The 17,965-nt window shown below is 33.4% G+C and overlaps 1 protein-coding gene across 14 annotated transcripts in view; it reads left to right on the forward strand.

Annotated features, from left to right (window-relative positions):
- Positions 1 to 17,965, forward strand: part of CCDC91 (coiled-coil domain containing 91) — a 438,752-nt gene that overhangs the window by 365,228 nt on the left and 55,559 nt on the right. For 13 of the 14 annotated variants that reach the window (XM_088798604.1, XM_088798607.1, XM_088798614.1 and 10 more), the window contains one exon: positions 12,769 to 12,882. In XM_088798604.1, coding sequence (XP_088654730.1) covers positions 12,769 to 12,882 — 114 coding nt within the window. Of the gene's footprint in view, positions 1 to 12,768; positions 12,883 to 13,026; positions 13,168 to 17,965 lie in introns of those variants that run through there. The other variant, XM_088798609.1, reaches the window with a different exon arrangement.

Here is a 17,965-nt window from a genome sequence, read left to right on the forward strand (position 1 = left end):
GAATTTTTAGCTCAGTACAATATCGGGCTGTCAAATCACAAGTTACCTAGAAAAAAAAAGTGTCATTTTTATCCAGGATTGTGAATAATGGATTGGATGGGACACTGAAGAATGCATGTATTGAGAACATAATTTCTGCTGTCTTTTTTTGCTCTAAGGATCTTTGTTTCTATCCCTGTGTCATTTTAGGTACCGGGCAATATCTGACTCTACCAGTTTTAACCCAGTTATTGATATTCCAAATGTTGACCATTCTTATAATTTCATTATTGAACAATCTTTTTCATAAATAATTACTGTAAAATTCTTTTAAAATACATTTAAAATACTTATACTGACACTTTTTAAGCATACAACATTAATTAAGTAGCTGGACTGCTTTAAACCTCAGGATATACTTGCCTCTCAAAATGGTTCTGAGGATTAAATAAAAATAGACATAACTATTTGTTAACGTCAAACAACAAATATCATTGCTTATATATTTTTAGTTTAGTACTTTTTACATTATATTTTGCTTAACTCTGCTGTGTCTTTCATACAGATCTCTGTCATTTGACAGAATCTTTAATTGTAAGTTAATGAGCTTATAACCTAGCGTTATTCCATGTAACTTACTTAGCATAGTGTCTGGAACATAGTATATATTGTTGCTGAAATGCCCACTGCTGTTGTTGATACTATTGTTATTTCCACCATCTTAATCACCTCAGTAATTTTAACACCTACCATAGTACATGCATAGTAGCAGTGAGTGAATGGATGATTACCTAAGGTGTAGTTTCCAACCTGCATCAAGGTGCCCTGGGATGCGGCAGTGAATTCACAGGGGTGCTGCAGGGCATTTTAAATATTAGAGGGCAACATAGAGTTACTTGAAGTCTCTTGGAAACCAGGTAAACTATTAGTTTGTCCGTACTAATTTGTCTTATGTTCCTTTCTATTATGTCCTCTCTTAGGGAAGCTGGGTTTGGTTTAAAGGTTTCTGGGATAAAAAAACAAATACCATGCAAATATCAATGTGGGATAGGAAATAAGAGTGGTATTGTCCAGTAAGTCAAAGATTTAAGAAGTTGTGCAGTGCCTAGTGTGGCCAAAAGTCTCATGAATAAGTAACTGTGGTTAAGGATGAAATCAAAGTGGTTCTTTTTCCAATTTTTGTGTATCATCTTTTCAAATAGTTCCTAAATTTTATGACCCAATTAATTAATCAATGGAATGATTAGGTATTTATTTTGGCTTAGAAGCCATCATGAAAAAATGACTGGGGCAGCAATGGAGCTGTGAACTGAGAAAGCTGGGAAGCTTTAGCTGAGAAAGTTTGGGAAGCTTTAGCCTAGTATGTACCCTGGGGACACAAGATGCCCTGGGGACACAAGAAATATGTCATAATCCCCACCCTTAAGTAGATTTTCTTTGAATTGGGGAATCAAATTCACTCATGCACTGGAGATTAATTATGTATCTACACTGTGTACCAGATACCATATTAGAGTTGTAATCATAAAGAATATGAACTGTGATAAATATAATCCCTGACTTCAAAGGGATCTCAACTTGGTAAGATGCACAAGGAAAGCAGTTACTATAATTCTGAGTTGTGGAGTGCTTTCAGAGATAAAATATAAGGTTATCTTTGAACAGATCCAAGTGGTGCTCGGTTCACCCACACCACGAGGAGATGTGGGAGATCTGGTACATTTCAGGGAAGGCTTCTAGAGATGATGATGCTTAAACTGAATTATGCAGAAGGAGGAGTCAGCTTGCTTATCAGAAGAGAAGGATAAGAGAAAACCGTCCCAAACTGAGAAAGCATGGCATGTCCAGGGAACCGCAAATTGAATGCTTACTATGTACGTGACAAAACAGTAGTTTCTACAGAGGTTACAAACACGAATGAGACTTAGCCTTTGTCTTCAGGATTTTACAATGAATTAAGGACTATGTCAAATCCATAAATTGCCCTAATGCAAGGCAGAATATGACAAAGCCCCGCTGGTTGAGGCATTTGAAAACACAAAGAACGGAATAAGCATAGTGGGTGGTGGATATCAATTTGACAGGAATTGAAAACATTTCTTTGGGAAGTAGTATGAAACAAAGATGGAATTGATATGCTTAAACAGATTATGCGAACCTTGAAGTTACATAGTTGAGCTCACATTATTACCAGAAATAAAATGTCACTGAAGACTCAATTGGCACAAGAGTGACAAGGGCTAACTATCCTTTATGGAAGATTACCTTGACAGCCTTACATGTGATGCATTGAAGCAGAGGAGACTGTGAAGTCAAGACTAGTCCCTGGAAGTTGCTGGAATACTTGACATGCAAAAGGTGGACAACCTCGCCCAAGTGATGACAGTTGAAATGGAGAAGAAAAGACAAACATTTTGAAGGGAAGAAGACTGAACCTGGGGACTGGAAGTAGTATATGAAATCAAACATGTCTCTCTTAATGCGTGAAACCTTGTTGACTGATAAAACTTATATAACCCTGTAACTGGGGTGAACAACAAATAATTGACCATTTGTAGTGTGATCCTATTCTGAGTAATAGTGAGAAACAAAAGTAACACATTTTACCAAAGTGGCAAGATTTAAGTGCTTTAGTGTTTTGTAGTTATATAATTTGTTGCTAATTTTATTTTCAAGTAACAAATTATTCACGTTCATAGAAAGCAGAATATGTAAATATTTTTTTTTTTTTTCTCTATTTTATCAGCTTTCTATTTTTATACATTTATCTAAGCAGGTGTGGTTGAGGACCATTATATCCCACAGATATATTAATATCTGTATTTTACAAGTTTCAGTATAAGTTGTTTTACCACATTTCTAAAGAATTTTAGTGAATCCTTTGTACAATGATATCATTATTCCTGTCCACAACAAAGTATCATGTGAGAGGAGAAAAAAATATGTTGAATAATAAAAGGAACAAATAGGTCTCATTATATAGAATTTAAAGATTAAATAATATTTTATAGAACTTGTTTAAAGGGGAAAAAATCTTTAATTTGTAAATCTTTTGTGTAAGGAAGAAGTTAAGAGACTATGAAAACACGACCAGGTAAATTTTTTTTAAAAAAACCAAAGATAATTTCTAGAAATGAAATAGATAATATTGGAATTTAAACTTAATGAGTGGAACTTCTTGTTCTAGCCGTCACAACATAGCTTGTGTGGGACTACCCTTTCACATAAAAAACAACAAAAACCTAAACTAAAAAGCAGTACAAAAATATATAAAACAGCTTTCTGAAGACGTTGTAGAGCAACTAACACAGGCACTTCAGTGCTTGAGAAAATGGAAATGTTCAAGGTGAACTTTATAATCAGGCTTTAAAAAACATTTTCTATTAAGCAGCATGTGGAGTTAAAGCTCAAGCAGAAAACATCAGTCTTATAGAGTTAATGAGGCAGAAAGCAATGTTCAGACTTGCCAAGGGACAGATTTTCAGAACAAATTCTAGAACAACAACAAAAAAAAACAGTGTTCAGATTGCCCTCCCCACATACACAAGTCATAGGCTAAATCCTCTTGCATATGCAGAGGGAACACTCTTAGAATCCACCAACAAAAAAGAACAGTTGGGAGGTTAAAGAGCAGACCAGACACTTTGGGGGATGTAAAATTAGAGGTTAAGTCCTGCCAAGATGGAAGGGTTTTGGTAAATCACGGGCTTTCATTTGAGAACCCTATAGGGCCTTACTCTTTGAAATAAAGGCCACAACCTAGAAGAATGGGTACTATTCAAAACAACATGTAAAAATGGCCAAAAATGGCCAATAAGCATGTGAATAGGTGCTCGATATCATTATTCTTCCAGGAAGTGTGACTTAAAATCACAATGAGATACCAAACTACCCCTGCCTGGGTCCTAGTTTGATTGAAGGGACTGACAGTACTAAGTGCTGGTGGTGATGATGTGGAACAACTGGACCTCATACGCTCCTGTTGGAGGTGTACATCTTCTGCCCACTTTTAGAAATGTGTGGTGGTATCTATTAAGTAGCTTAACACATACTCTGATACCCCCCAGTTCCAAAATTATGTGTCCAGGCAGACCTTAGAAATATCACAAGTTCATTCCAGACCACCGCAATGAAGCAAATAGTGCAATAAAGTGAGTTACAAAAATTTTTCGTTTCCTAGTGCATATAAAAGTTATCTTTACATATATTGTCGTTTTTTAAGTGTGTAATAGCATGTCTAAAAAATGTACATACCTTAATTAAAAATACTTTATTGCTAAAAAATGTTACCTATCACCTGAGCCTTGCTGGTGGAGTGTTTTGCCTCGAGGTTGATGAAAATGAAGTATCTGTGCAGCACAATAAAACAAGGTATGCCTGTACACTCAGCAGAAATTAGTGGTTACATCCACTAAGAGATGTGTAAAGGAATGATACAAGATGCTTTATTCATAAGAGTCCCAATGGAGACATTCCAAATGTCCACTGGAAGTAGAATGAAGACATGAGTTGTATATTCATACAAGGAACACTAAACGAAAATAAAACAGACAAACTAATGATATTCTCTATAATATGAATGAATCTCAAAAATATTATGTAGAACAAAAGCCAGCCACAAAAGCATAAATACTGTATTATTCAATTTTTATAGCCTTTAAGAACAGACAAAAATAATGTAAGCTGATAGAAATCACAATAGTTGTTATTTATGATGGGAAGAAACATAAGAGAATGTCCTGAGGCATATAAATGTTCTTTTTCTTGAGTAAATGAGTATATATATATATGTGTGTGTATATATATATATATATATATATACACACACATATATATATGTAAAATCCATTCAGCCATACACTTAAGATTTGTGCATTTCACTATGTATTAAAATTATTTTTAAAGTTAAGAACAAAGGAAAAATAATGCAGTCATTAAAATAGTTACTGAAAAAATTGTGAGAAGCATCTAATGTGGTACTTCAGAGAAAATCAGTCTTAGATACTTATATTAGAAAGTAGAAAAAGCTGGAAAATAATGCGCAAACACTTCAATTTATTAAGGAAGTTGGAAAAGAAAGAATAGAATAGTCCAAAGAAAATAGAAAGAAATAGTAAAGTTTATGAAAGATATTCATGACTTAGACTGGAAAGTTTCAAAATACTATACTTCATTTTCTAAAAGATATAAAATTCACAAGTCTTTGACAAGATTGATGAAGAATTGTTAATAGACATTATTAGAGGAATGAATAAAGTGACCTAATGTAGATGCTATACAAATTTAAGTATAAGCAGTATAAATAATACCAATCAACTGTAAAGCTTAGATGAAATGAAAAATTACTAAGAAAAATATAAATCCCAAACTAATGAAAGAAGAATTAGAAATGCTGGATAGTTCTATAGCTATAGAATAAACTGTCTGAAGTTTAAAAATATTCATATGTCTCTATTAAAAAAAATAATATCTGTAGATACTCCCCTCTCCAGTAGATGCAACTTAATTCACATCCCCATAAGTGTTGTCTGGACTGTTTTTCATTTCAAATGAATAAATTATAGAAAGGGAAACTATGTTAACTTTGCACTAGAGAAACCTGGCAGATACTGCTTAAACCAAATCAAGGTTAACATCACCAGTTATAAATTATGTTTAATGCCACATATCCCCTGATAATATATAATGAGAAGCATGCTTCATTTCTGGTATTCTTCCCCAAAATCCGTAACCCCAGTCTGATTATGAGAAAAAAGGGACAGATTCAAATTACTTCAAATACCGGAAAAGTACTTTTCAAAAGTGTCAATGTCATAATAAGGAAAGAATGAAAAAATGTCACAGATTAGAAGAGACTAATGAGATGTGATGTCTGAATACAATGTTTTACCCTTGATTAATCCTGGAACAGTGAAAAAAACAAAACAAAAACATTTGTGGGGACAGAGCCCCAGAGAGCAGTTTCCAGGCTCTCGGCCCCATAGAAAGGTGCTGGCTCAGGTAGTAAATGGCCATCAACTGTGATGGGATGGCCATCAGCTGTGGCTAGTTGGCCGTCAGCTGTAACCAGTGAGCCATTGGCCACTAATATAACTGCTGTGGCTACGCTAGAAGAGAGAAAGAATGGGGGCTAGCAAGAAGATGGCGGCTGGGCTGGCAAGCACAGATTGCAGTTAGCACGGCGGAGTGAGGGTTGCGGATTGCAGAGAAGTGGACGGCAGGTTGCAGATAGTGTGGTTCCTGCTTCCTGTGTCTCCAACCCAGCCGCCAGCGAGACTATAGTGGTATGACTCCCCTATCTGTGGCTCCGTGGGTGTTCCTTTTTGGCCTCACCATGTCCTGCGTTCTTATGTGGGGAGCGGGAGCTGAGACCCTGCAGGCCGCCCCGCATGACAACATTAAGCTGAAACAGAAGAAAAAATTAGGGGATATCTTGTAAAATAGAAACAAAATCTCTAATCTGTTTAATATTATATGATGTTAATTCCTTAGCTTGATAAATGTACCATAATTATGTAAGATGTTAATATAGGAAGAGTTATATTAAAGGTATGCAAGAACTCTTGTACTATCTTTGCAAGTTTTCTATAAATCTAAAATTGTTTCAAAACAAAAATGTTTAATATATTTTTTCTAACACATACCTGGGTAAAAAGAGCAATAAGAGTACATATTTTTATCTAAACGCTTCTAAAACCCCACTGAAATTAAATTCTACTGAAATGGAACACATACCATGTTTCCCCGAAAATAAGATCTAGCTGGACCGTCAGCTCTAATGCGTCTTTTGGAGCAAAAATTAATATAAGACCAAGTTTTATTTTAATATGATATAAGACTGGGTATAATATAATATAATATAATATAATATAATATAATATAATATAATACCAGGTCTTCTATTAATTTTTGCTCCAAAAGACACATTAGAGCTAATTGTCCAGCTAGGTCTTGTTTTTGTGGAAACACGGTAGCTAGAAGTAGAGACAACTGAGAATACCGATATGCATTTAGAAACTCCAAAAGCTTACTAGTTGATGGCAACAGATACCTCTGGAAGTGTGAATGAAGGTGAAGCTTCAAGTACAAGAAAATTTTGAAAGTCTGTTTAATAAGTAGTTAGGTCCCCACTCATTTTTTCCAGTCCTGGCAGAAAACTGGGGTTAGTTCTCTAAAAAGAAAAATAAAATGTGGGGTCCCTGGACCAGGGATAACTAAGCACACTTGAAGGCCTAGGTGCTATAATGACTTGGGGTCATTATAGGAGAGCAAGGTGAAAAGTTTTGTGCTGTGTATTGAGAACCTTAGCTATTTTTCCTGTCCCAGCTCTCAGAATGCTGACAACCCCACAGGAAATTGGAAGATTCTTTTCTAAGGAATCTAGACAGCTTAAGATAAAAGACCTAAATATATTGGTATCAGGAATTGACCCAAGGAAACAACCCAGCCAGATTACTGTGCTATTAAGATAACAGTCCATAAACCACAACTGCAAGCACAGAGACGTTACTCAGCATTTTAGTGCTCTACTGTGTAAACATGAGTAAATAGTCAAGTATGAACAGTCAAGTTCTCATGAAAAGCAGATAATAAAACAGAGATGCTGTGAGACATGAAAAGTTTAAAAAATTATTAATTTCCTGAGCTAAGAGAAGATTTTGCGTCTCTGAAACAGGAGAAAAGGATTGCATTTTTTAACTCAAATGAAAAGATTAGAAATTTAAAGTATAGTACAAAGTTAAAAACAAAATCAGGAATCAGAAGATGAAGTTATAGAAATCTTCCAGAGAAAAGATTGTAAAAATACAAAGAAGTGGAAAGCAGGATTGAAAAGACCAGAAAATTAGTCAACTCAGGAGGCTCATTAGCAAAATCATAGGATTTTGAGAAATAAAAAAAACAGAAAACAGAATGCAGGAAATTATCATCATTATCATCATCATCATCATCATCATCATCAAAGTAAAAATCTCCCAGAATTGAAGGACTTGAGTTTCTAGATAGGTCTGTAACTAGGTTTGTCATGAATATTTTGAGAAACAGGGCTAAAGAAAGTGCATAAAAGTTCTTAAAATGTTATGCAAATGATGAGGAATCAGACTAGTCAGACTTCTCAACAACCTTTAACACTACAGAAATTTCCAAGCTAGAAACCCATACTTTGCAAAACTATATATTAAATGGGAGAGTAGAATAAAGGCATTTTTCAGACAAAGGAATTGCTAAAAGTTTATTTCCCATGTGCCTTTTCTCAGGAATCTCCTCGTGGGAGATTCTCTGTCAAAACAAGAGTGAACCAAGAAAGAAGAATCCAGTGGTATCTAGAAAGCTGGATATACAATTCAAGAGAAATGGAGTGAATTCCCCAGAAATGTGCTTGAGGGAAATACCAAAATAGACAACTATGTAGCCGACCTAGAGAACAACCAATCCAATTTGGAGATATGTATCTAAGAAGTTAAACAGGATAGTATGTTTGCTATCTTTGAATGTATTGAATAGCTGTTTAGACAATTAAATAGAATTTGGGAATCAATTTATAATATGCATTTGTTCAGGCCAATATAATGTGGCTTCAGTAACATTGTAACATCATTTCTGAGCCCAAGCCTTAAGAGATCTTACATGCTTTTGCTGTTTTTTTGCACCTCTGTCCAGCTGCTATGTGAAAAATCCTGAGCTCATCGGCTGGAGAATGGGAGAACAGGAAGGCTTCCTACCTAAGGCCATTCTAGTGGTAGCAGCCACATCAGCCCAGCAGTTGATTACAGATCCATGTGAGAGCCCGGCCAAGACCAAAACAAATGTCCAGCTGAGCCCAGCCCAGATTGCCAACTTGTGGGATCATGACCTAAATCAGGGATTGGCATGCTTTTTCTATAAAGGCCCGATAGTAACTATTTTAGGCTTAATGGTCCAAGAGGCTTCATTGAGAATATTATGGAGGTACTTACATAGCAAGAGAAAAAAGCAAATCTTCACAAGTATTTTTATGGATGAAATCCAAAATATAGTACCAAGAATAATCTTTTTTATAATGTAGATCTACTAGTGAGAACAATAGACTTTTCTTTGGGGAGGATGACATTTTGCTTAGCTGTGGTTCAGTTAGGTTTCCTTACCATCAAAAATGGTAACAAATACTCAACTTATTTATGCTGGTGTGAATGAGATTCTACATAGTATTTCATCTTTAAAAATGTCTTTCACACAGATTGGTGCTGCCAAACTTTGACATCAATCAGTGAGCATATGATTTTAATTAAACATGTTCATCATGATTACACTGCCGATTAATTACTTAAAATTAAAGGTTACATGAAAGCATCTGTAAATGGATTTTGAAATATGGAAAATGGAAATTTTACTTGTACTTGCATCATCAATATATATAAAGCACTGAAGGAACTGCAGTTTGAGCTCATAAATTTGTATAGGAATGGATGTCTCACTTTTTTTTCTTTAACTGTTGATGCACAGGAAGTGTATAAAGCAGCTTGACTTATGATTCACATACTCATTTTCTAAGGTGTATTTCCAAAACCACGTGAAACTTTTAAAATAATACATAATTAGATACTATACATACACTGTGTACAGAAACAAAAAATAATTAAAGCATAGTTGCCTCAGAAAATTTTTGATACAATGGTTTACAGCCCCCAGACCAGAATTGAGTAGATTGCTCTGGTTTGTTCCATAAATAATTTAACTGTGTTTACAATCCTTAACTAAATTACACTGATAAAGAACAAACAACCAATGAGCATTTATTAATTCATGATCCTGTGATTACTGAAAGGTATGGTAGATGTAATGGGTACCAAAGCATAACTATACTTTGAAGCAATAAAGAGAAATCTTAAAATCGTGTACAAATATGTCACATAAGCTTTTAGCCCTAATGACATTCATTATGACTTACTTAATTGTAACAGTGTAGAAAATGATTCCAGTCATTCATTAAAGAAAACAGTATATAAAATTATTTCTTCCACACTGAAAAAGTAGGTAATAATAATTTGGATATGATTTCTTTCATATATTTTCAGATAAATAATATTTAAAATATGACAAATGTGACTGATGTATTTTAATGTACTATAACATATATGAAAAGGGATGTTTTTCCCTCTGAACTATTACTTAGAGCAGTGATTCTCACCTGGAAGTGATCTAGTAAGTAGACACCAGGTGTGCTGTTTATCACAAGACATCTCACCTCCACGCCTCTCAAAGTTAATTGCCAATAGAGCCGAAGTTGAGAAACCTATCCTTGGAGAATATACCATGCTCTAATTTTGTGGTCATTACTAAAATATTGTAGAAAATAATCTTTCAGAATTGCCTATTTGAATATACTTTCTTTGTAAATGTTTTTTTTTTGTTTGTTTGCTCAAAAATTGGTAGAGGAAGATTCTCAAAAATGTGGACTCAACACGTGATATAAAGTCTCAACCCCTGAAAAAATGTCACCTGCAGAACATATTAGCTAACTTTTCATGTTTTTTCTGGATATATCCCTTTTATTTAAATTGATGCTTTTGCTTTCAACCAAAAAGTTCTGGTCAAATTTACCAATATGACCCTTGCTAGATAGAAATTCTGATTGGTACTAAATATGGACAGATTTATCTTTTACATCCAAATAATTCAGATCTACAATCCTTATCTGCAGTTCTAAAATTCCAAAAAACCCTGCAAACTAAAGATTTTTGTAACTCACCTATTGGCAAAATGTGACCTGAACTGATATGATGTTTATACTTTAATTTACCCACATAGTGTGACTGTTCATACTCTTCACTGCAGAACTATTAATGTGTTGTATTTCAGGGGCCTTACTAATACGTATATGCAATATTTTTGGCCCTTCTAAAATCTGAAAAATTTCAAATTCCAAATTAGTAAAGTGGGAAACCAATAGGAATTGTAATAGTAGATGCTTTCATTTTAAATAATCTTATTTGACCTCATTTTTTTCTTTTAAAAATTACTATAGTTTTTCAACTTTAATCTTTTCAAATAATTATGGACACAACTTAATATTCTATTATTTTATCACTGGAACTAAAGCTTAATGTGATTGAAAGTAAAATAATAATTTTCAAAGTCACCATTATAGGAATTAACAGATTTGTGACTTAATTTTATATATTAGGAAAGAAATCCAAAAAATTATGAGTATCCCAGTATCAAAATGGAAGGAGGACATGATCAGACAAATAAGAGATAATATGTATATTGGTAATATTTCTATGAAAATGTTGAATATCATATAATTACCTTTTTAAAATGCAGAATAAAATTAAATGTCTTTCTCCCTCAAATAAGCAAAGATTCCAAAATCTGGTAAGACTAAATGTAATCATGGATGCAAGAAAATAGACATTTTCATGGGCTGCTTATGGGAAAAAAATTTGTACAAAAGGTCAAAAGCTATTAGAGACATCGATAATTATATCCTTTAGCCAAAGTTATTCTACTTCTTGAATTGATCCTGAAGAAATACATAACATTTATTACAAATGTACATATATTATTTCTATTAAAAACAATCAAAATACTTATGAATAAGGATTGGTAAAATAAATTATTACATGCCCCTGTAATGGAATATAAATCATATTATGAAAGAATATACAATGGCTTAAAAATATTCAAAGTATATTTTAACTGAAAATTGCCAAGAGTTAGAAAATAGTACATACAGTTTGAGCCCTATCCTCTTTATACTGAAGTATGTGTGTGTGTGTGTGTGTGTGTGTATTGTTTTGTGTTTACATTTTTCTGTATTTTCTAAAGTAAATATATTCAAATTTTCTACAGTAAATATATTCAGAATAGGAAATTGTTAATGTTTCTATTTTATGGGTTATATCTACATATCCAAAATTATTGGGAAAAACTAAATAAAAACATACATACACTACAACATGAAGAATCCTCAAGAACAACAAAATGAAAAAAAATACTCCTGAGAAATTTCAAGGCAGTTTATAATTGCCTATTCAAAAGAAGGATGCAGTTTATATAGATAAATGGAAGTTAAAGAAGTTTGTTTTGTGACATTCATCGAATCCATGAAACACTATTTTAGCAGAAAATATTACTGCTACTTTCTGAGAAGTGTTATATTTCTTTTTCAGAATTTTAGCCTCCTTTCTCCTTGTCTGAAATTCTGAAATCTCTTAGGTACCTGATTACTACTGCAGTAAAATGCAGAGTACCATTTTTCTTCCTAGATTCCTCCTTTCAAATATTAGCACACAGGGTGGAGTTTCTACCTCTTATTCATGGTGTTCAGCTCTCGACATCTTAATCTGGCAGGAAGACCAAACTAGCTGTAAATCTTACTACCCAGACCACACTTGATTATTGTATGATGGGAAAATTAAACGTGAATAAAACAGCTAGAGCATTAGGGTGTTCTTGGAAGAATAAACACAAGTTGGAAGTCATATGTGGATAGTGCAAAGTACAGGAAGGTGATCAATCATGTAAACATCAAATGAAAGGTTGGTAAGGAAGCCATCGGAGTCTGTCGGGCACTCCCTGCAATAAATGGCTTATTCCATTTCTTTTCCCTTTCACTCAGTTTAGAAAAGTGAATTCTTTGGAATCTCTAGCAGATCCCAAAAGATTTTGTAAGTTCTCATTCCTGTTTGAAGATATGCTTTGAACAGAATAAGCTCAAACCATTGAAGAGGATTTTTAGTTTATATATAAAATAGGCACAAACTGTCGTGATACATGCCTCCCTGACTTTTTCCTTCCTCCCATAAACAGGAAACTGTTAAGGCAGCAATAGTAGAAGAGCAGAAGCGAAGTGAAAAGGCTGTGCAAGAGGCAGTGAAGAGTACAAGAGATGAATTGATAGACTATGTAAAAGAACAGAAAAGGGTAAGTGTCTCCTGAAGGGTTTTAATTTGTGCTTCCATAAACTGAAGCATTGGCTTCCATATAACAACTTGAGATTTAAAACCATTTAAAATGCTCTATATGAGATTATTTTTCTGATACAATTATATATTCTAATACTTACAGCTGTCGATGTTAATCTCATCTGTCAACAAAAAGCAACAGTGAATAATTTCTTGCTAGACACCTAGAAGTTACCTACACTACTTACAATTTAACTTTATACTCATGAAGAAAGGATACAGTTCTACTTTTTTTTTAATGTAACATTGGTTTATAGTAGGTAAGTTTCAGTTATACAGCATTATAATTCAACATCTGTATATGCCACATTGTACTCACCACTGAAAAGTCCAATTTCCATCCATCGCCATACAATTGACCCCCTTTTCTCATTTCACCTCCCCTTCACCCCCTTCCCCTCTAATAACCACCAATCCATTTTGTCTTCCAGTATGAGTTTGTTTTGTTTTATTTCTTTTTTTTAATCCACATAAGTGAAATCATATGGCATTCATCTTTCTTTGTCTGACTTATTTCACTTAGCATAATCTCAAGGCCCATATCCATGTTGGTGCAAATGATACGATTTTATCTTTTTTATGGCTGATTAGTACTCCATTGTATATAGAGTTGACCTTTCAACAGCATGGGGGCTAGCGTCACCACACACAGTTGAAAATTTGTGTATATTTTTTGCTCCCCCAAACCTTAATTACTGATAGCCTACTGTTGACTGGAACCTTTACTGATAATATGAACAGTCAATTAACATATTTTGTATGTTGTATATATTATGTACTGTGTTATTACAATAAAGTAAGCTAGGAAAAAATCTTATTAAGATCATAAGAGAAAATTCATCTACAGTATTTATTGAAAAGATTCATGTATAAGTGCACATGTGCAGTTCAAACCTGTTGTTCAATAGTCAATTGTACATATCCTTTCTTTATCCATTAATTCATCAATGGACACTTAGGTTGCTGCAGTGCACAGAGAGGTGCATATATCTTCTCAAATTAGTGTTTTGTATTTTTCAAATAATAACCCAGAAGCAGAATAGCTGGATCATATGGTAGTTTATTTTTAATCTTTTGAGGAATCTTCATAGTGTTTCCATAGTGCCTGTACCAATTTACATTCCCACCAGTAGTGTATGAGGGTTCTTTTATTTTTTTTTTGCATCCTCTCCACATGTATTTTTTGTCTTGTTGATAATGGCCATTTCTACTGATGTAAGGTGATATTTCATTGTGGTTTTGATTTGCATTTCCCTAATATTTAGTGAGGTTGAATGTATTTTTATGTGGCCTGTTGGTCATCTGAATGTCTTCTTTGGGAAAATATCTATTCAGATTCTCTGCCCAGGTTGTTTGCTTTTTTGTTGTTACGTTGTATGAGTTCTTTGTATAGTTTGGATATTAACCTCTTCTCAGATATATCATTTGCAAATATCTTTTCCCATTTGGTAGATTGCCTTTTCATTTTGTTGATGGTTCTCCTTGCTGTGCAGAAGCTTCTTAGTTTGATTTAATCTCATTTGTTTATTTTTGCTTTTGTTTCCCTTGCTGTTGGAGACAAATCTGCAAAAAACATCACGAAAACTTGTGTCAAGGAGTTACCACCTATGTTTTTTTCTATATATTTTATGGTTTCAGGACTTACGTTCATGTCTTTAATCCATTTTGATTATGTATGTATGGTATAAGATCATGGGTTAGTTTTATTCTTTAGCATGTGGCTGTCCAGTTTTCCCAACACCATTTTTTGAAGACTTTTCTTTCTCGTATGTTCTTTTTTTTTCCTCGTTGTATGTTCTTGTCATAAATTAGTTGTCCATATAGACGTGTGGGTTTTATTCTGGGCTCTCAATTCTGTTCCACTGACCTATATGTCTGTTCTTCTACCCATACCATACTGTTTGGGTTATTATAGCTTTGGGGTATGGTTTGAAATCAAGGTGTGTGATACCTCCAGCTTTTTTCTTTTTTCTCAGGACTGCTTTGGCTATTCAGGATCTTTTGTGATTCCATACAAATTTTAGGATTTTTTTGTCCTATTTCTGTGAAAAATGCCATTGGGATTTTAATAGGGATTGCTTTAGTCTGTAGATTGCTTTAGGTAATAAGATCATCCTGTCTTCTTCCTGATCTTAGAGGAAAAGCTTTCAGTTTTTCACCATTGAGTAAGATGTTAGCTGTGGGTTTGTCATATATGGCCTTTATTATCTTGAGATACTTACTTTCTAATTCCATTTTATTGAGAGTTTTAATCATAAATGGATGTTGGATCTTGTCGTACACTTTTTTTTGCATCTGCTGAGATGATCATATGATTTTCAATCTTCATTTTGTTAATAGGTATATCATGTTGTTTGATTTGTTGATGTTGAACCATCTTTGCATCCAGGAATAATTCCTAGTGTTCCTTTTAGTGTATTCTTATATTTGGTTTGCTAATATTTGTTAAGAACTTTTGCATCTATGTTCATCAGAGATAATGGCTTATAATTTTTCTTGTGTGTTATCCTTTTCTGGTTTTGGTGTCAGGGTAATGTTGGCCACATAAAATGAATTTAGGAAGCATTCCCTTTTCTTCAGTTTTTTGGAGGAGTTTGAGGATTGGTATTAAATCTTTGATTACTTGATAGAATTCACCCATGAAGCCACTGGTCCTAGATTTTGTTTTCTTGGAGGTTTTAGATTACTGTGTTAATCTTTTTATTAGTGATTGGTCTATTCAAATTTTCTATTTTTTCATAATCCAGTCTAGGGAGGTTATATGATTCTAGGAATTTATCCATTTTTTTCTGGATTTTCCCAATGTGTTTGCTTATAGCTCTTTATAGAAGTCAACTATGATTCTTTGTATTTCTATAGTATATGTTGTAACTTCTCTTTTGTTTCTGATTCTTATTTATTTGAGCCTTCTGTCTTTTTTCTTAGTGAGTCTAGCTAAAAATTTGTCAATTTTGTTTATCTTTTTTAAAAAAAGCTCTAATTTCATTTATCTTTTCTATTGTCTTCTTACTCTCCATTTATTTCCTTTGATTTCTTCCTTGAACCAATATTTTTTCCATAGCATGTTATTTAATATTCATCTATTTGTGATTATTCAGTTTTCTTGTAATTGATTTCTATTTTCATACTGTTGTCATTGGAAAAGATGCTTGATATGATTTCCATCTTTTTAAATTTATTGAGCTTTGTTTTGTGTTTTAACGTATAGCCTATCCTTGAGAACATTCTATGTGCATTTGAGAAAATTATATATTCTGCTGCTTTTTGGATGGAATGTTCTGTATATATCTATTAAGTTCTTTTGACTTAATTTGTCATTTAAGGCTGAGGTTTTTTTTTTTACTTTGTCTGGATGATCTATCCTTTGATGTAAATGTTAAAGACCTTATTATTGTGTTGCTGTCAATTTCTCCCTTTAAGTCTGCCAATATTATAGTTGCTTTTTATTTTGTTACTCCTAAGTTGGGTACATATATATTAATAAATATTATGTCTTCTTGATGGAGTGACCCCTTTATCATTATATGATATCCATCTTTGTCTTTTTTTTTTAACCATTTTTGTCTGTCTTTGATAAATATGGATACATCCACTTTCTTTTGGCTACCATATATTTAGAGGATCATCTTCCCCCATTCACTTTGAACCTGTGTTTGTCTTTGAAGTTGAGATGCGTCTTCTGAAGGCAGTATATAGTTGGGTCTTGTTTTATAATCCATCCAGCCACTTTATGCCATTTTATGGGTGAGTTCTAACCATTTCCACTTAGGGCAATTTTTGATATATGAGGACTTACTACTGACATTTTATCTTTTGTATTTCTTATTGCTCTATAACTACATTATTTCTTTTTCCATATATTTTTTCTGCCGTTTTAGTCTTATAGCTTTCTGTGATGTTTTTCTCAGTTTTATCTTTTTTTATGTTTCTTATCACTTCTCTAGATTTTTATTTTGTGGTTACCAGAGGTTTGTATAGAACATCGCATAGATAAAATAGTCCTTTTTCTGCCTATAGCATCATGTCTTCATTTGCCTATACAGATTTTGTTCTTTTCCTCCTTCCCTTACATGTTTTTGTTTTCACAAATTATTCCTTTTTATATTGTGAGGTCATTACTGAATTGACTTAGCTATAGTTATTTTTGTACTTTTTTTCCCTTTCACCTTTTGCTATAATTTAGTGTTTACAGCATATTCAGAGATAGCTTTGTAATTTTCTGATTCTATTTGTCATCTTACTCAAAATTGTGTACTTTTTGCCTTTTTGTTTCAGGTAGAAGAGCTCTTTTAAACATTTATTTTAAGGCAAGTCTAGTGGTTGTGAACTCTCCAGCTTTTGTTTGTTTTGGAAAGCCTTTATTTCTCACTCATATCTGAAGGATAACTTTACTGGGTAGAGGATTCTTGGTTGGCAGTTTCTATTTTCCAATATTTTTAATATGTCATTCTGCTTCTCCAGGCCTGTAGAGTTTCTGCTGAGAAATGTGCTGATAGGCTAATGGGATTCCTTTGTAGGCTACTGTCTTTTTTCATGGCTTCCTTTAAAATTCTTTATCATTGACTTTGACAGTTTTAGTGTAATGTGGCTTGGAGGTCTCTTTGCATGAAAATAATTACGTGTTCTATTAGCTTCGTGGACTTGTATATCCAGTTCCTTCCCCAAGTTCGGTAAACTCTCAGCTATTATTTGATTCAATAAGCTCTCTGCTCCTTTCTCCCTCTCTTCTCTTTCGGGGATACCCATTATCCTTATGTTTCCTTTTTTAATGGAGTTGGACAGTTCTCATAGAGCTTCTTCTTCTTTTTTTTTTTTTTTTTAAGTTTTAGTTCCTTCTTCTCTTCCACCTAAATCATTTTTACATTTCTGTCTTTCAGCTCACCAATTCACTCTTCCAGCTCTATTTCCGATGCTTTCTAATGCATTCTTCATCTCATTTATTGAGTTCTTCAGCTGCAGAATCTCTGTTTGGTTCTTTTTTAGAATTCCATTCTCTATTGTAAAGTATTCCTTCTGTTCATAAATGTTACTCCTGAGCTCAT

Source organism: Rhinolophus sinicus, chromosome 1 (assembly GCF_057876585.1).
Source record: "Rhinolophus sinicus isolate RSI-liver-muscle chromosome 1, RSI-T2T, whole genome shotgun sequence".
Taxonomy (NCBI): Eukaryota; Metazoa; Chordata; class Mammalia; order Chiroptera; family Rhinolophidae; genus Rhinolophus; species Rhinolophus sinicus.